The sequence below is a fragment of the Pleurodeles waltl genome, chromosome 7 (genome assembly GCF_031143425.1).
Source record: "Pleurodeles waltl isolate 20211129_DDA chromosome 7, aPleWal1.hap1.20221129, whole genome shotgun sequence".
In the NCBI taxonomy this organism is placed as follows: domain Eukaryota; kingdom Metazoa; phylum Chordata; class Amphibia; order Caudata; family Salamandridae; genus Pleurodeles; species Pleurodeles waltl.
In genome coordinates, this window is record NC_090446.1 from 1,279,276,819 (window position 1) to 1,279,294,948 (window position 18,130).

General features: G+C 43.5%; 1 protein-coding gene across 1 annotated transcript in view; it reads left to right on the plus strand.

Annotated features, from left to right (window-relative positions):
- The window catches only part of CHMP2A (charged multivesicular body protein 2A), a 101,922-nt gene that overhangs the window by 26,091 nt on the left and 57,701 nt on the right, over nucleotides 1-18,130 (plus strand). The window contains exon 2 of the mRNA XM_069200495.1: nucleotides 16,437-16,619. Within this exon, the coding sequence (XP_069056596.1) occupies nucleotides 16,452-16,619 (168 nt within the window). The 5' untranslated portion in view covers nucleotides 16,437-16,451. The remainder of the gene's footprint in view (nucleotides 1-16,436; nucleotides 16,620-18,130) is intronic.

Genomic DNA, 18,130 nt, shown 5'->3' on the forward strand with positions numbered 1-18,130 from the left:
TTTTTTAAAAAATTGGAGCACAGTGTAGCAGGTAAACATTCGCCCTGTTTTAGGGTCCCTTCTTCTGGTATCCTCGCTCCTTAAAACATTTAATTTTGACTTATGTTTAAATGTTAAGCCCACGGTTAACGGTGCAGAAAAAGGGAGCACTTTTGCTCCTTTTCACATATTTCTCAATTAAATGATGCAAAGAGCACTTTCTTTTTCTTCCTTTTCTTCTGATTTCAGAATCTCACTTGCTCTTGGCGTCTTGTAGTATTATAATTAATGCACCTGACTTGGAATAATCATTGGGCTTAAGTTTAGAATAAAGCAATCACTGTAACACAAAGTCAAGTACACTTTAATCCACAGTATGGATATTATTTATTTCAACCCAATATAAAGGCGTGGAGGAAAATAAGGTGATTTATTCCCTTTTATTGAATTGTTTGTAATTAGTGGTAGAATTTACTTCAGTTGTCTGGAAGGAAAATGGCAAAAATGTTATGCATTTTGTTAAGTTATACACACCTCCATGTTACTGTCTTTGCATTCAAGTATATGTGTCAGCAGTTGTTGTTGTTTCCTTGGAAGAAAACACCATGACAGTGTTTCGTAAGATGTTGGATCTTCCTTGTGGTGGTGTTATGAGGTTGGGCCTGCCTTCTATCCCCATGTCGGAGAAGTGTCCAAGGATTGTCTCTTAGGGGTGCATCTCTGTGTTGATGCACCATAAAACACAAATCCTTATTACAGACCACTCTCCCGATACATCACAAACCAAAACTGTGCCCCATGTCACACAATACCTTTCGGGACAAGGCATCATTCTAATAAGACACCTAATGATGCTACCAAACTCAGTCACTCCAGCACAATAGCCATAGCTCTTCAATCTACGCTCATCAACAGCAATTTCTTCATCATCTAACACCACATTTCATGATCCTTCATCTCAGAACAAATGCATTCCCGATGCTTAATGGTCCAAGGGCCATAATGGTGGCAAGTTGACACCCGGGAACAAGCCTATGGACCAAACACCAAAACTACAGGGAGTGCAGAATTATTAGGCAAGTTGTATTTTTGAGGATTATTTTTATTATTGAACAACAACCATGTTCTCAATGAACCCAAAAAACTCATTAATATCAAAGCTGAATATTTTTGGAAGTAGTTTTTAGTTTGTTTTTAGTTTTAGCTATGTTAGGGGGATATCTGTGTGTGCAGGTGACTATTACTGTGCATAATTATTAGGCAACTTAACAAAAAACAAATATATACCCATTTCAATTATTTATTATTACCAGTGAAACCAATATAACATCTCAACATTCACAAATATACATTTCTGACATTCAAAAACAAAACAAAAACAAATCAGTGACCAATATAGCCACCTTTCTTTGCAAGGACACTCAAAAGCCTGCCATCCATGGATTCTGTCAGTGTTTTGATCTGTTCGCCATCAACATTGCGTGCAGCAGCAACCACAGCCTCCCAGACACTGTTCAGAGAGGTGTACTGTTTTCCCTCCTTGTAAATCTCACATTTGATGATGGACCACAGGTTCTCAATGGGGTTCAGATCAGGTGAACAAGGAGGCCATGTCATTAGATTTCCTTCTTTTATACCCTTTCTTGCCAGCCACGCTGTGGAGTACTTGGACGCGTGTGATGGAGCATTGCCCTGCATGAAAATCATGTTTTTCTTGAAGGATGCAGACTTCTTCCTGTACCACTGCTTGAAGAAGGCATCTTCCAGGAACTGGCAGTAGGACTGGGAGTTGAGCTTGACTCCATCCTCAACCCGAAAAGGCCCCACAAGCTCATCTTTGATGATACCAGCCCAAACCAGTACTCCACCTCCACATTGCTGGCGTCTGAGTCGGACTGGAGCTCTCTGCCCTTTACCAATCCAGCCACGGGCCCATCCATCTGGCCCATCAAGACTCACTCTCATTTCATCAGTCCATAAAACCTTAGAAAAATCAGTCATGAGATATTTCTTGACCCAGTCTTGACGTTTCAGCTTGTGTGTCTTGTTCAGTGGTGGTCGTCTTTCAGCCTTTCTTACCTTGGCCATGTCTCTGAGTATTGCACACCTTGTGCTTTTGGGCACTCCAGTGATGTTGCAGCTCTGAAATATGGCCAAACTGGTGGCAAGTGGCATCGTGGCAGCTGCACGCTTGACTTTTCTCAGTTCATGGGCAGTTATTTTGCGCCTTGGTTTTTCCACACGCTTCTTGCGACCCTGTTGACTATTTTGAATGAAACGCTTGATTGTTCGATGATCACGCTTCAGAAGCTTTGCAATTTTAAGAGTGCTGCATCCCTCTGCAAGATATCTCACTATTTTTGACTTTTCTGAGCCTGTCAAGTCCTTCTTTTGACCCATTTTGCCAAAGGAAAGGAAGTTGCCTAATAATTATGCACACCTGATATAGGGTGTTGATGTCATTAGACCACACCCCTTCTCATTACAGAGATGCACATCACCTAATATGCTTAATTGGTAGTAGGCTTTCGAGCCTATACAGCTTGGAGTAAGACAACATGCATAAAGAGGATGATGTGGTCAAAATACTCATTTGCCTAATAATTCTGCACTCCCTGTATATGGTGGTAGAGATTTGGATAATACAAATATATAGAATCCTAGGTGATATTATTGGGAACGGCGACCCTCAATAACAAAGTGGGAACAGGGAGTATAAGGTAAGGTAGACTACAAGTATAGTAGTTCTGTCATTAATAATATTGACCAAGACCGACCTAGCCAATGCTGATATCAGGCCCTAGGAAGAGTACACCCTATCAAGTCAATAGCTATTAATCTAGGATTATTAGAAACCAGGGGCACACCTCGACCCAAATTTTAGGGGAAGGTGGGAAAGGGCTAAGTTTTTCATTGAGAAGCTCTGAAGAGGGTTCTTCTCAGAGTCAGAATTACTTGTAGGCTCGTTCTTTACTGCTCTGCTCCAATTTGTACAAAATGAAAGCGCCATACAGTAAGCGTTCTTAAGATTATACACAAAGAATTACTTAAAACAGGCTTCTCCTGGGAGTTGCAGGAGCTAAATCCGAAACAGAATTAAAAAATGTTTTTGGTGAAAATTGAGAAATTGGCATGAAGAAAAGACAGGGTTGCATTTTTCCCAGTGTCTACTGTGTTTGTTGTGTCTACTGTGTTGAAGAATGCAGGGAAGAAGTCACAAAATATAGGCCCAGCAATCCTAATTCCAATTAAATTTGATTTTTAAAGGTAGAGCACTTTAAAGGTCAGACAGAGTTCTGCCCTTCTGCTGACTTAACCCTTCCACCTCACTAAATCATGGTTGAAAACTTAATATCTACAATTTCAAGGCCCGCCATAGTATCGTTTGAATAGTGATTTCTGTTTGCCATTCCCAATTTTTCTCAGTGATACTCCACGCTGTGGAACAGTTGCAGATTTCCTACTTTTTTGGAATTCACATACATTTTCAAAAGTATGCATGCAATGCTATGTTACGCGCAAATTTCATGGCGCAGTACTTTGAATGTTATGTGACCTATTATTCCCTCTCAGATAGGGTAGAATTAACGCACAGGGGAACAGAGCACACTATGCAGATCCAAAGTTTGTTTTTTGCTTCGCAGGGAAAACATTGTTCTGTCTGGAGAAAGACCAGCCCTTACACATCTACCAGATCTGGAGGTGATGTGTTCTTCTTCACATCCAGGAAGGGGGCTTATTCCAGCCCTTTGTTGGGGTGCATTTCTGATCATTTCTAGGATGGAAAAGTCGTGAAGAGTAGCTTGGGAATTTCCCAAAATACAAGTCTGTGGTCGTTCCCAGACTTTCAAGACAAGCAATGCTTTGTTTAACTGACTTTACACCACTTGCCTCGGATTTACTACTGTGGATTTCTCTGCACTATTGGTGAACAAATGTCCATCCATTAGTGATCCTATTTATGACCTATACAAATTCCTGGCAGTAGAATAGTAAAATCGAGTTATTTTGTACCCGTAAATATAGACTATGTCCAAAAACTGTTTGTGAATCGGCCTGAGAGACGAGAATCTCCCATCAGAATGTAATTAAGACTTGGTTCACTGATCTGACTGAAACAATATGGATGCATTTCTCATCCAAAAAAAAGAAAAAGTTCATGAAATTAGAATGTATATATTAATAATGGTGTGTTCCAACTTCTTAAGGGCTTATTGTGGGTATCCTGAGAATAACAATGCGTGATGTGGTGTAACTTATGCTACCGCACAGATTTGTAATTATATACATTTTGTTTCCACGAGAGAAACACTGGGGATGCCGCAAAAACGGCACACAAGTAGTTGTTTGTAGATACCATTCAGCAGATCAGACTAGCCAAAAAATGCTTGGGCAAAAATTCCCCGTAAATACAGGAACATGCAGATTTTGGTTCCCCATTTTTAGTGGGAAAAGTTGAAATGGATGAAATTTATCATGTCCGATAAGTTTCGAACCAAGGCTATATAAGTATCTCAACCCTATCACGTTCTGATGATAGGTTGGCCTGCTGTTGTGTTATCTGTGGGTTTGTCCCACTTTCAAGTGGTTTGTCCAGCTGTCAGCAGTGAACTGCTGTGGGATGCCAAATGCCCTGCTTTCTGCAACTTGAAGAATAAGCAAAAGAAGACTGGTGCTGCCTGTTGAGACACCTCGATCGACCTTGTCCCGTGCTCTCTTTCAGTCTTAAATGAGCTGTGAAAAGGTGCTTATCAGTGGCTGGGAGGGATGGGCTGCAGCACAAGACGGACCCTGGGCAATTAAGCTTCAGAGCAGTCGTCAGCTAGAGAGGTGCAAACATAGAATTTGACCACCAGTCATTAAACGGCCCTAAATGTGTGAATTAAAACTATGCTTAGGCCCTGTACTTGTAATATGCCATTAGCGTTTTATTTCTTTGATTATGCATATTTCAAGGTGTTCACATATTGTTAGATTAGTTGACAAGAGAGAATGAATTGCTGACATTTAACAGTTTGTTAAAGTAGGAGACCTAAGACTGCAACACACATCTTTGTGCACCAAAGGCTATACATTTACCATCATATTGCATTTCAGTTAAAATACCATTAGACTGGGCACTTCCTCCCCCTCACCCCCTCTGGGTAATATCAAAGTCCAGTTTTTTTTAAACTACACTGTTATTAGCAGATTTTATAATGAGTCTAAATGGTGGCAATTTCGCCACAAAAGGAATACATTTAAAAAGTGGCTGCCCAAGAGCACAAAATTGGTCATATGGGAGACTGGGCTTAAAAACCATGTCTCTGAGTTCCGATTTCCAACTCGTCCAGTACACCACAACTAGGGTGGCTATCATTCTGGTGGCAAGGCCAAGGGGCCGCCCTTCCCAGGAAAATTTATGAGCCATGTCGAAATTTACAACAGTATTTATTACCAGCATAATGAGGGTAAGCGGTAAAGGTGATATTGTATGTCAGGCATCCTAGTTCCTTGGCTAAAACCTGTCCACTTAGTGGTGTTGCCTTTCCACCACATTGCTCTGTCCACCTTGCTTGGTGTGCTGTGAATGTTAATTTATAGCATTTGCTACCTATATTGAGGCTGTTCTCCAATATTTCACATCATGTGAAAACAACATGGGTAGATTGTGAGACCTTTTATTTGGAGCCTCTGTCAGTAAGTGGTTACTGGACAGTATCTGTTGTGGATACTGATATTTACTATTGGTGCTTCAGAGCTTAAGGCATTTTTGTTTTGCATGTGTTTGTAAGTTGTTAATGCCAGTGACTGTGCCAATGTAATATATTTGGGGATCTGAGCGTGTGTGGAGCTGTTTTTCTTCACTTTGGTATTCTTGAAGTTATTCGTGTCTGTACTGACTGGGTCTTTCTCTGCTTTAATAGTCAGATGAGTGGCCTTATGCCTGCCCATTAAACCAACACTACTTAACTTCTACCCCCAGAATGTCCTGCCGGGACTTTGATGTAAAGAGCATCAAGATTAAGGGGTTCCTCCCAGTTTGGGCGAGTAAGGGCCAAGGGAAAGAGTGCCTACCCCCATCAGGTCCATCTTAACCTCAATTCTTCCCCTCCTCACTCCCGCGTAACTCAGAATGGGGCAGCTTTTTTTCCCAATCCAGAAAAAGCACACGCAAAACTGGGGTTAATTCTACAGTTTCCATTGTTTTCTTATGTGCTTGCCCTATACTGGAAATGCCATGCAGAACATCCTCATTTTGTGGGGAGGAATGCATGGAATGAGGAATTCCTTGTGTTGTCCAGTACTGTCAGGGGCATGTATTTACTTTCCTGGTAATTACATTAAGTTAATTACATTTGTTTGCCTCTGACAGTGCTCTTTACAGCAACTTTCCCAGCAGCAGCCTATGGATTGATTGCTGCCACTCCTAATTGTAACACTAGGAACATCTACTATGGCAGATGATGTAGTCCATGTTCCTAGATAGTCCTCAACGGACAGCTCATGGTATATAATATAACTGGTTGCATGTTGGTTGTGTATTCAACACGTCTGAGTGCACTCCAGAGTACATACTATGAGTGGTTGTATGATGCCCACTCTTATAGGTTGCTCATGGTATATCATGTCTGGTTGTATAATGTGTGCATCTAATGATTGCTTCTCTAGTGGGTGAACTTCTCAGAGACATTCTGTGCCTGATGTATAGTGGCTTCTGTTCTGCCTATCCGAGCATTTAAAATGATGATATATAATGCAGAGCCTTATAGGTTGCTCCTCTGCTACTCCTGAGTGGGCACCATCTATCATGGCTAGATATATAATTCTCGTTCCTGTGGTTTGCTTCTTTGTCACTCCTATGAGAAATCCTCAGAGAATATACTATAATTGATGGAAAGTTTTAGCTCTGAATGGTAGCTTCATGTACCTCTTAAGTCAGTGTGGCTGAGCTATATTGTACAGACTAACTACTCCAAAGGTGTTCTATATTCACATTAGCATCTGTGCCTTTTGTCACACTTTTCTCCCACACCCATGCTCATGCACAGATACATGTTAGCTTCAGAATGGTATGAGCTTTCTGTACCATACATGAAAGACTCCCATAGTAGGAGCCACATTGCAGTTATATACTTCCTATCAATCCATACCATATCATCTCAAGCACCGTATCACTCCTTTCCACTTTGCCACTCGTCTTGTCACAACAACAAAACAGAAAAGTACAACTGTGTTCCGCACATCGAATCATTACCCATGAAGACCACATGACAAGACAGTCTTCCTTTCAGCTGTTCCCTAGAGTAATTTACTACCTGCCTTAAAAAAGTACTTATGCACCTTGTTTGAGTGTGAGTTACTATATAAAGTAACTACAAAAAAAACTATATCTATATGGACCACCACAGCTCTGCTTCAGTTTAGGAAGGAGCTAGGTGCACCTCTTTAAAGAACCCTACATCTAGTGATTTGTGTGTGTGTTTGTGCCTTCTGGAGGTAGTGATCTATGTCTAACCAGCAAGGCAACCAGTTTGAATTTCACCTTGTCCTCCTGAAAGGTCCACTTATGGGGAAAGTATGGAGAAATATGGAGAAATACAGTAGAAATGGACCAGGAGTACAGAGACCATGTGTTCTGGTACTGCATGGGCGTGGTATGTAGGATGGCAGGTTCTTGAATTTAGAAGAATTTGCATTGCAGTGGGGTGTAGGAGGGCTGAGTGAGATGAGGAGAGGAAGGGCTGGCGAGAGAAGGGATTTGAAGAATTGGGGTGGTGGACGGGGACAAGTATTGAAGGTTTAAGGATGGCTGGGGCGTGGGATGAGGAGAGATGAGTGAAGGGTGAGGAAGGATGGTCTAGTGGAGGATAAGGTAGAATGTCTGAATAGAGAATAATATGGAGGGGAATCTTTAAAGGGTATTGGTGGGCAGAAGTGCTATCTGGGTGAGATGAGGGGGGGAAAGTCCAAGTGTTACAGGATGATATACTTACTGTATGGTGTAGTAGTGGTAGTGAAGAAAAAGGGAGCAAGAGATGTGTGATCGCATGCAGGAAGAGATGAAATACTTTGTGGATGAAGCTACTGGTGAGGTGGTCACGTGTTCTTTTTTTCAAATTCTTCTTCTAATGATCTCTTTGTATAGGTCTCGGCTAGACAGAGCATCCACTGTCTTTTCGAGACTATTGTAATCTTACAGTGGGCTTAGAGCCCGCCTGTTGCTTACTATTAGTTGGCTTGTGTGGCACTTGTCTTTACAGCCTCATAATTGTTCACTGCAGGCCCAGCATCATTTCTGTTCTTGTCTGTGGAGCAGGGACCAAGCGCTGATTGATTCAACTTAATCACCCCCCTCTGCTGCTCTCGACATGGTTGAGCTACTTCTTTTTAACTTCTTAGGCTCTGCAAACAGAACGTGTGTGACTGGCAAAAATATGCCCAGCAGGGCAAATCAAATGGCAACGTTTTATTATCTGTAGTCAACTTGTTTCTTTTATTTTGCCAAGCTTTCTTACTTTGCACTCATGTTTTATTTTGACTCGTGGGCACGGTTTCTCTTGTTCCAAATATTGCAAAGTGACGGTGTTTCTTTCTTATCTGCAATTTCCCAAATTATGCTTTAACACATAATTGTGCGGTACACCCCAATCCAGTCCGCCACACTCCACGCCAGTCAGCCCAATCCTTCCCATCAATCTAATCCACCCAGACCAATACAGTCACTCCAAACCAATCCAGTCCACTCTGATCCATTCCAGTCCACCACAACCCACTTCACTCAAATCTGCCCTACTCCAGAATGATCTGCCCCACACCAGTATAAAACAAATTGCCATCTAAAACAGCCTGCCCCACTCCACTCTTCCCTACTCAATCCAAAACACTCTGCTCCAATCCAAAACAATCTGTTCTGCTCCAACCCAAAATAATATGCCCCACTCCAATCCAAAATAATCTGGCACTTCAAAATCCACAACATTCTACCCCACTCCAATCTTTCCCACTCCAATCTGCCCCAGTCCAATCCAACACAATCAGCCCTACTCCAGTCTGCCCCACTCCAATCCAAAACAAGCAGTCCAACTCATCTGCCCCACTCCAATCCAAAACAATCTGGCCCACCCAAATCCACAACAATGTGACCCACTCCAGTTGAAAATATTCTACCTCATTCCAGTCTGCTCCACTCCAGTCTGCTCCCCTCAAAACCAAAACAGTCTTCTCCGCTTCAATCCAAAACAATTTTCCCCATTGTCCAAATCATCCTGACCCACTCAAATTGAAAACATTCTACCCACTCCAATCTGTCCCACTCCACTCTGCAGACTTCAATCCAAAACAGTCCTTTTCAATCCAAAACAATCTGCCCCTCTCCAATAAAAACAGTATGCCCCTCGCCATTCTAAAACAATCTGCTTCCCAGTCCAAAAAGTCTGCCCTAATCTAATCCAAAACAAACGCCTCATTCTAATCGTAAATATCTGCCCCACACCAATATAAAACAATTTGCTGCACTCCAATTTGCCCTGCTCCAATACAAAACAATCTGCCCTACTCTGCACCACTCCACTGTGCGCCGCTCCAATCCAAAACAATCTGCCCCACTCCACTCTTCCCACTCCACTCTGCCCCTCTCCAATCTAAAACAATCTGCCCCACTACAATCCAAAACAATCTGCCCCACTCCACTCTTCCCACTACAATCTAAAGCAATCTACCCCACTCCAATCTAAAACAATCTGCCCCTCTCCAGTCCAAAGCAATCCGCAGCACTCCAGTCTGCCAGTCCAATCCACCCCACTACATCCTAAATCACTCCTCTCCAATCCACTCCACCCCCGTCCAATCCAGACCACATCACACCAATCCAATATACTCATCCCACTGCACCTCAATCCACCTCACTCCAATCCAGTCCACCCCATTCCACCAGAATCCAATCCACCCCACTCCAATCCAGTCCTCCCCACTCCCACCCACCCTACATCACTCCAGTTGAACCCACCCACTCAAATACATTCCACCCCACCCGTCAATCCACCTCACTCCAATCCAGTCCACCCCATTCCACCAGAATCCAATCCACCCCACTCCAATCCAGTCCTCCCCACTCCCACCCACCCTACATCACTCCAGTTGAACCCACCCACTCAAATACATTCCACCCCACCCGTCAATTCGCCACAATCCTATATATCGTGCTCCAATCCAATTCACCTTAATCCACCCCACTCCAGTCCACCTTAATCCACCCAAATCCAGTCCAACCCATGCCAGACTACTTCAGTTGAACCCACACCACTCCAATCCATCATATTCCAATCCATCCCACTCCAGTCCATCCCACTCCAAAAAGTCCAGGCCAGGGGTACCTGAAATGGAATCCACTGAGCTCCATTAATCTGGCTCACCGTGCATGTACCATGAAGGCTACTCCCATAGAGACATTTAGGATTCCATCGGGATGTTGACACCAAAGACTTGGTAAGTGTTCAAAAGTTGAACTTCACACAGTAGTTCTCGATTGCAGTTTTTGCCATGAAAATTGACCCATTTCAGTGATGTGGGTAGCAGCGTTATTTGGGTCTGGGCTCATTTGCCACCCAGGGGAACCTGCTAAACCCAGACATTTCTAAAAATTTGACACCCAGGGGAGTCTAGGGTAGTGTGACTTGTGTGGACCCTGTAGGAAAGTACTATCTTGCCTGGCATTTTACCCCCATTTTTACTGTATGTATGTTTGTTTTTGCCTATGTGTCACTGGGATCCTGCTTTTCAGGACCCTAGTTCTCATAATGTATGCCCTGTATGTGTTCCCTGTGTGGTGCCTAACTGTATCACCGAGGCTCTGCTAACCAGAACCTCAGTGTTTATGCTCTCTCTGCTTTTAAAATTGTCACTACAGGCTAGTGACTAATTTTACCAATTCTCATTGGCACACTAGAACACCCTTATAATTCCCTTGTATATGGTACCTAGGTACCCAGGGTATTGGGGTTCCAGGAGATCCCTATGGGCTGCAGCATTTCTTTTGCCACCCATAGGGAGCTCAGACAATTCTTACACAGGTCTGCCACTGCAGCCTGAGTGAAATAACATCCACGTTATTTCACAGCCATTTTTCACTGCACATAAGTAACTTATAAGTCACCTATATGTCTAACCCTCACATGGTGAAGGTTGGGTGCCAAGGTACTTAGTGTGTGGGCACCCTGGCACTAGCCAAGGTGCCCCCACATTGTTCAGGGCTAATTCCCCGGACTTTGTGAGTGCGGGACACCATTACACGTGTGCACTACATATAGGTCAATACCTATATGTAGCATCACCATGGGAACTCCGAACATGGGCAAGTAACATGTCTAGGATCATGGAATTGTCACCCCAATACCATTCAGGTATTGGGGGAACAATTCCAGGCATCCCCGGGTCTCTAGCACAGAACCCGGGTACAGCCAAACTTGCTTTCCGGGGTCTCCACTGCAGCCGCTGCTGCTGCCGCCAACCCCTCAGACAGGTTTCTGCCCGCCTGGGCAGCCCGGTCCCAGGAAGGAAGAACACAGGATTTCCTCTGAGAGAGGGTGTTACACCCTCTCCCTTTGGAAATAGGTGTGAAGGGCTGGGGAGGAGTAGCCTCCCCCAGCCTCTGGAAATGCTTTGATGGGCACAGATGGTGCCCTCTCTGCATAAGCCAGTCTACACCGGTTCAGGGATCCCCCAGCCCTGCTCTGGTGCAAAACTAGACAAAGGAAAAGGGAGTGACCACTCCCCTGACCAGCACCTCCCAGGGGAGGTGCCCAGAGCTCCTCCAGTGTGTCCCAGACCTCTGCCATCTTGGATGCATAGGTGTTGGGGCACAAAGGACAGCTCTGAGTGGCCAGTGCAAGCAGGTGACGTCGGAGACCCCTCCTGATAGGTGCTTACCTTTCTCAGTAGCCAGTCCTCCTCTGAGGGCTATTTAGGGTCTCTCCTCTGGGCTATTCCTCAGAAAACGAATGCAAGAGCTCACCAGAGTTCCTCTGCACTTCCCTCTTCGACTTTTGCCAAGGATCGACTGCTGACTGCTCCAGGACGCCTGCAAAACTGCAACAAAGTAGCAAGACGACTACCAGCAACATTGTAGCGCCTCATCCTGCCGGCTTTCTCAACTGTTTCCTGGTGGTGCATGTCCTGAGGGCTGCCTGCCTTCACCCTGCACTGGAAGCCAAGAAGAAATCTCCTGTGGGTTGATTAAAATCTTCCCCCTGCTAACGCAGGCACCAAACTTCTCCATCACCGGTCCTCTGGGTCCCCTCTCATCCTGATGGACCCAGCTCCTGTGTTCCAGGGACCACGCTCAAGTGTCTTCCACAGTCCAGTGGTCCTTCTTTCCAAATTTGGTGGAGGTAAGTCCTTGCCTCCCCACGCCAGACAGTATTCCTGTGTACTGTGTGATTTGCAGCTGCTCAGGCTTCTGTGCACTTTTCCAAGACTTCCTTTGTGCACAGCCTAGCACACATCCCCAGCACTCCGTCCTGCATTGCCCAACTCGCTGAGTTGGACTCCGACGTCGTGGGACCCTCCTTTGGGACTGAGTCGACCACTGTCCTCAGATCTTCTAAGTGCCTGTTCCGGTATTTCGCCGGATGCTGCCTGCTTCTGTGGGGGCTCTCTGAATTGCTGAGCGCCCCCCTCTGTCTCCTCCTCCAAGTGGCGACCTCCTTGTCGTTCCTGGGCCCCAGCAGCACCCAAAATCTTCAATCGCGACTCCTGCAGCTAGCAAAGGCTTGTTTGTGGTCTTTCTGCGTGGAAATAACTCTGCATCTTCCAGCACGCCGTGAGACATCGTCTGACCAAAGGAGAAGTTCCTTGCACCTTCTGTTGTTGCAGAATCTTCGGCTTCTTCCACCTGGAGGCATCCCTTTTGCACCTTCATCTGGGGCTTTGTGGGCTCCTGCCCCCCCTGGACACTTGCGTGACTCTTGGACTTGGTCCCCTTCCTGTATAGGTCCTTAGGTCCAGGAATCCGTCTTCAGTGTTTTGCTGGCAGTTGTTGTTCTTGCAGAATCCCCTATCTCGACTTTACTGTCTTTCTGGGGTAGTAGGCTAACTTTGCTCCTACGTTTCAGGGTTTTGGGTTTGGGTATCTTGGACACCCTTGGTGTTTTCTAACAGTCCCAGCGACCCTCTACAATCTACACTAGTCCTGGGGTCCATTTGTTGTTCGCATTCCACTTTTGGAGTATATGGTTTGTGTTTCCCCTAGGCCTATTTCTACCTATTGCATCCTATTGTGATTCTACATTGTTTGCACTACTTTTCTTACTGTTACTGACCTCATTTTTGTACATATAATTTGTGTATATTACTTACCTCCTAAGTGAGGGTATCCTCTGAGATACTTTTGGCATATTGTCACAAAAATAAAGTACCTTTATTTTTAGTAACTCTGAGTATTGTGTTTTCTTATGATATTGTGCTATATGATATAAGTGGTATAGTAGGAGCTTTGCATGTCTCCTAGTTCAGCCGAAACTGCTCTGCTATAGCTACCTCTATCAGCCTTAGCTGCTAGAACACCTCTATTCTACTAATAAGGGATAACTGGACCTGGCACAATGTGTAAGTACCACAAGGTACCCACTATAAGCCAGGCCAGCCTCCTACAGACCCCAAAGTGTTTGTTACCCAGAATGGCATACAGACCTCACCCTTTGGCTAAAATCATACATTTTCCTCACATTTCTGTGAACAAAAGTCCCAGAATTTGCAAATATCCTTACAATTCCTACAACACAGAATTGCCACTCTTCACCAGCTAAAAAAAACGGTACACCACTTGTATTTTGGTTTTAAGATGAGTGTATGATAGAATGGCCTGATGGAGGTCACCCCCCACAATTGTTCTTTTTCCCCTTTCTGTTTTTTAAACTATGCCTGGTTGTAGTGTGTTTTCTGTGCCCTCTTCTTACTCCCTTCTCCCCCCTGTGGCCAAACCCTATAATGAAACCAGCAGTCTTTCCCAGGGATAGTCTGATGCCTTGGCATACCATTCCCATCTCGTCCCATATTTTTTTTTGTTCGGCCTTGAAAAAAATAATAACTAATCCCTGAAATCTAGTCATCTTTCTGCAGGGGCAGATTTAGGATAAACCTCCCCAATGCAGATGGGCTGCATCATCCCCATTTTGTTAATGTGTTTTCTTGGTGTCTACAGGGCTTTTTGACCAAAACCTCAGAGTGGATTGGAATTAAAACCCTCAACTAAAATACCCCAGGGGCGTGCTGAAAGAGTGCTGGTGCCATTTTAGGGTGGGAGCACGACCAGGCTTCAAAATCTTAAAATTGTTACTAGACCTGCTGGTCGAGTAACTTAAATAATCTACTCGACCTAATTGTAAGGTATTTGACCCGTAAACAAATTGTGTGATCCTAGGCAACTAGTTAACAGTCACCTTTTTCTTAATTCTCACATATGATTGCACCTTCAAATTTGTGAGCTCAGCATTTCTGCAGTACAAAAAAACCTCTTGTTTGATTAAGTAGACTAAAGTTTGCTGCATGCATCATAAGAATCTAGCCCACATACCCATGAGGTCTAGCCCACATAACCTTGGACTTGTTTTAGTTTACTAACAACATTGCCATCAGGGCAGGAGTGTTTCTCAGTTTGTTTAAACACGCAATTTTAATAAATATATTACTAAATCATGATGTGGTAACATATTATCATCTACACACAGTAACTTTCTAAGAAATGTCCAAAACATCTCCACTAACTTGCAGCTTTACTGATAAAACTATATAGTGTATTAGCAATCTGTGAAAATTGAGTTTTCAGAAAACATATCCTTTGCACATCGACATGTAAAGTATTCTGATTTGTTTGCATCCTATTAAAATATTTTTTTCATCACACAGAAATATAAAAAAGGGCTTTCACAACTACTGAAATACATTTTTAAATGTTTGCACAGTTGATTTAGTCATTTAAATGTTGTGTGTTAGATAAAACCTGACACTCTATCTCCTTTTATTTTACATTGTAAGCACCAGGTCACGCAGTTCACCTTACAAAGTCCTGGAATTCTGCAGTCAGAAGAAAAATTAATTGTAAGAAAAACTGACTTTTGACCTCGGTCTGTGAACATAGAGCAATTGTGACATAAGGAAAAGATTTGAAGGCATCTTTTATTGCCCCTCCACTTTTCAACTGAACAGCACATCTGCTCAGTGTCAACTCACCTGAAGGGAGGAGTAAGTATTAAAAATAGCTCGACCTGATCAAATAAGACTCGCCAATGCAAGTGGACGAGTGGATTTTTCGAACCCTGACAACCCTTGCCCTCAACAGGAGACGCCTCTATTCTATATTTCTGGAAAATAACCTAGTTTCTCTGATGTCTAATGGCCTTCCCCCAGTGTCTTTCCTGGGGTGGGACAGAACTACTGTTCGGCCGTTATGGGGAAGGGGCATAACTCAATACCTGAGACTGGCTAACCCATCCCTTCTTTCTATAGCATTTTCCATGGTTTCTAGCAGGCCTTCTACCTAGAAAGACCAGACTGCTTATTAGTAGACAATCAGACAAATTCTCACAACGGTCTAAACATGTCTAAGCGACTGTAAGACAAATGTTGCCTCTTCAGGCCCTGAACAGTTGCTTTGGATGCTGTATGCTCTACTAACTGGCATGTTTATAGGTGTGGCACGGAGTCTTAGTAATCAATTAAAGACCTATCACACGGAGATTGGAAAGGGTCTTCCTTTAGATTTCATGGACTTCATATGAACCCACCACCATGTCTACTTTTAATGTGTACATATGCTAAAAAAATGTTGCTGCCATTTTCCTCATCCTTAATCATGGGTGTTCTCCAACCTCTGTATCCCCCATCTCTCATCATTAGTCTTCCTTTTTTTGTCCCGATATATTTCTATATGCTGTGCTTAGCTACTATATGAACCCACTAGCAAAGAGCACCTCATCTCCCTTGTGTTTTTTTTTTTTTCTAGAGCTACATTCTGTTCATCTGTGCTTCTGAGTTTATTTTGCTTTACACTGTTATAGGGATAGTGTCTGATCATGAGCGGCACCAAAACCAACAAAGGCTATGTGCTGGTGCATGTGACAATCAGTCATTTGAAAAACGATTCCATTCATGTTCTCCTTTCACACCCCTGTGGTGCTTGGTGGAATATGGGACAGTCTTGGGTGTATCTCTTCATTGACGCACTACAATAGAGCTAAAGTAGAATTGAGTCCCTGGTCTTAAGTATGCAAGACATTGAGATTTCCACAGCAGTCCCTGCCGCTTGCTTATAATACACAGCATGTTGCATTGCTGAAGGGACATGAGAATCCCCCTCGATAGTTTATTAACTGAAAACATAAAGCAGCTGCTAATGGGATTCTTAACACTGTGTAGTAATGATTTTTCACCTGCAAACTATAGAGTCTGAACTGTTTACCCTTCATCTTGGGTGTTTTCAGATCCAGTGCGGTACAATGGAGTTCCTGTTTGGGAAACGGAAGACTCCTGAGGAGATGCTGAGACAGAACCAGCGGGCTCTGACAAGAGCTATGAGAGAGATGGATCGAGAGAGGCAAAAACTGGAACAGCAGGAAAAGAAGATAATTGCTGACGTAAAGAAGATGGCGAAGCAGGGGCAGATGGTAAGGTACAATGCAAAGTAGGAGTAGACATTAAGAAGTAATGAAGAAGCAGGGACTATTGACTGATTATAAAATATTGTGAACAGTTGTGGCATTCTGCAAAGTACACAAGAGTGCAGGTTATAGCAAGTACAGGAAAAGAATCAGAAACTAATGGAGATGTCGACAATGTAGTAAACAGTCTAGCAACATTTAAGAATGTAGTTGGAGATTGCAGAAAGCAGATGTTGATGTTGAGTGGCTTAACAAAATGTAATATTCTGATGTACTTTATTCTGTTTTTCAAATGCTGCCCTTGCCGGTGTTTATTTTTGGAAAGACAAGAAAGGGCAGGAAAAATAGTCTAGTACAATGTCCTATAAAAGAGGAGCCTTCTGAAAACCTTAAGGTGATGGTCCAAATTTGGATCAGTCTCCATCAAGGATTATGCCCCCAGTATAAACAACTGAGGCCACACAGCTATTTAGGTCCCCTTGTTCCCCACCTCTAAATAAGGTGAAGCCAGACAAATCCTTGTATTTTGTGTCGTTCAAAGGCTGATTAAGCATTTCCTAGAATTGTAGGAATACAATTATATTTATATATCCAGATTGGAGTTTGCAGTTATTTGTTAAAGTAGTTTGTACCACTCCGTACCTCCCTGCAGACATGCACGAAGGGTTGTAAGGAGCTTGGAGTAGGGCCTGTTGTGCTGGGTCTTTCACTCTTCCTCTTGGCACAGACAACCTGGATCTACGATACTGTGTGAAGCAATGTGAATGCTGTTCATTAGAACTCCAGAAAAGCCTGGCGATGGAGAATGACACAGTGACAGTTAATTTGAGTTTGACCAGAAAAGAATGACAGAGTTGGGCCTGCTGAAAGATCCCTAGCATCTCTTTAATCTAGTATCATGGAGATGCAGCAGCAACTTGTTGAGATTCACAAGAGAATGCAGTCTGTCGAATTCGGTACAAAAAAATGCAAGTGGAGCGCTTGAATAAGTAATATTTGGGAATTGAGCCTACTGGATAATTTGGAGAGGCACAATGTAGGTTTGTTTCTTGAGGATTGGATTGTGTCAGCTGTGGTTCCTAGGGTTTTGTCTAAATTCTTCTCATTGAGAGGGCACACTGAGCTCCTCTTCCCATCATTGTTGCCAAGCTCTTGACAACTAGGCATCATGAAAAGATATTCCAAACTGTGAGGCACAGTGGTCCTTTTCAGGTGTGGGGTGCCTTTCATGAAAGTAAAGAAAAAAAAACTCAGTTTTGGCAACTACAGTATTCACACCTTTTACCAGATATTCAGCGAAATATCGCGGCTGGAAAGTTTTATTTTATTTGTTCTGTAAGGCTTCAGCTGAAAGGTACTGGGTGAAACTGAGCTACTTCGGTGGTAGCCTCGTGGCTCACCTCAAAAACAGAGTTGACTGCCTAGAAACAGGAGACATGGGTTTCTCAGAGACTGTAGGGATTTCGACCAAATGGCAGTTGAAAGAGCTACTGTGAATGCGTTAATTGAGTTCTTTA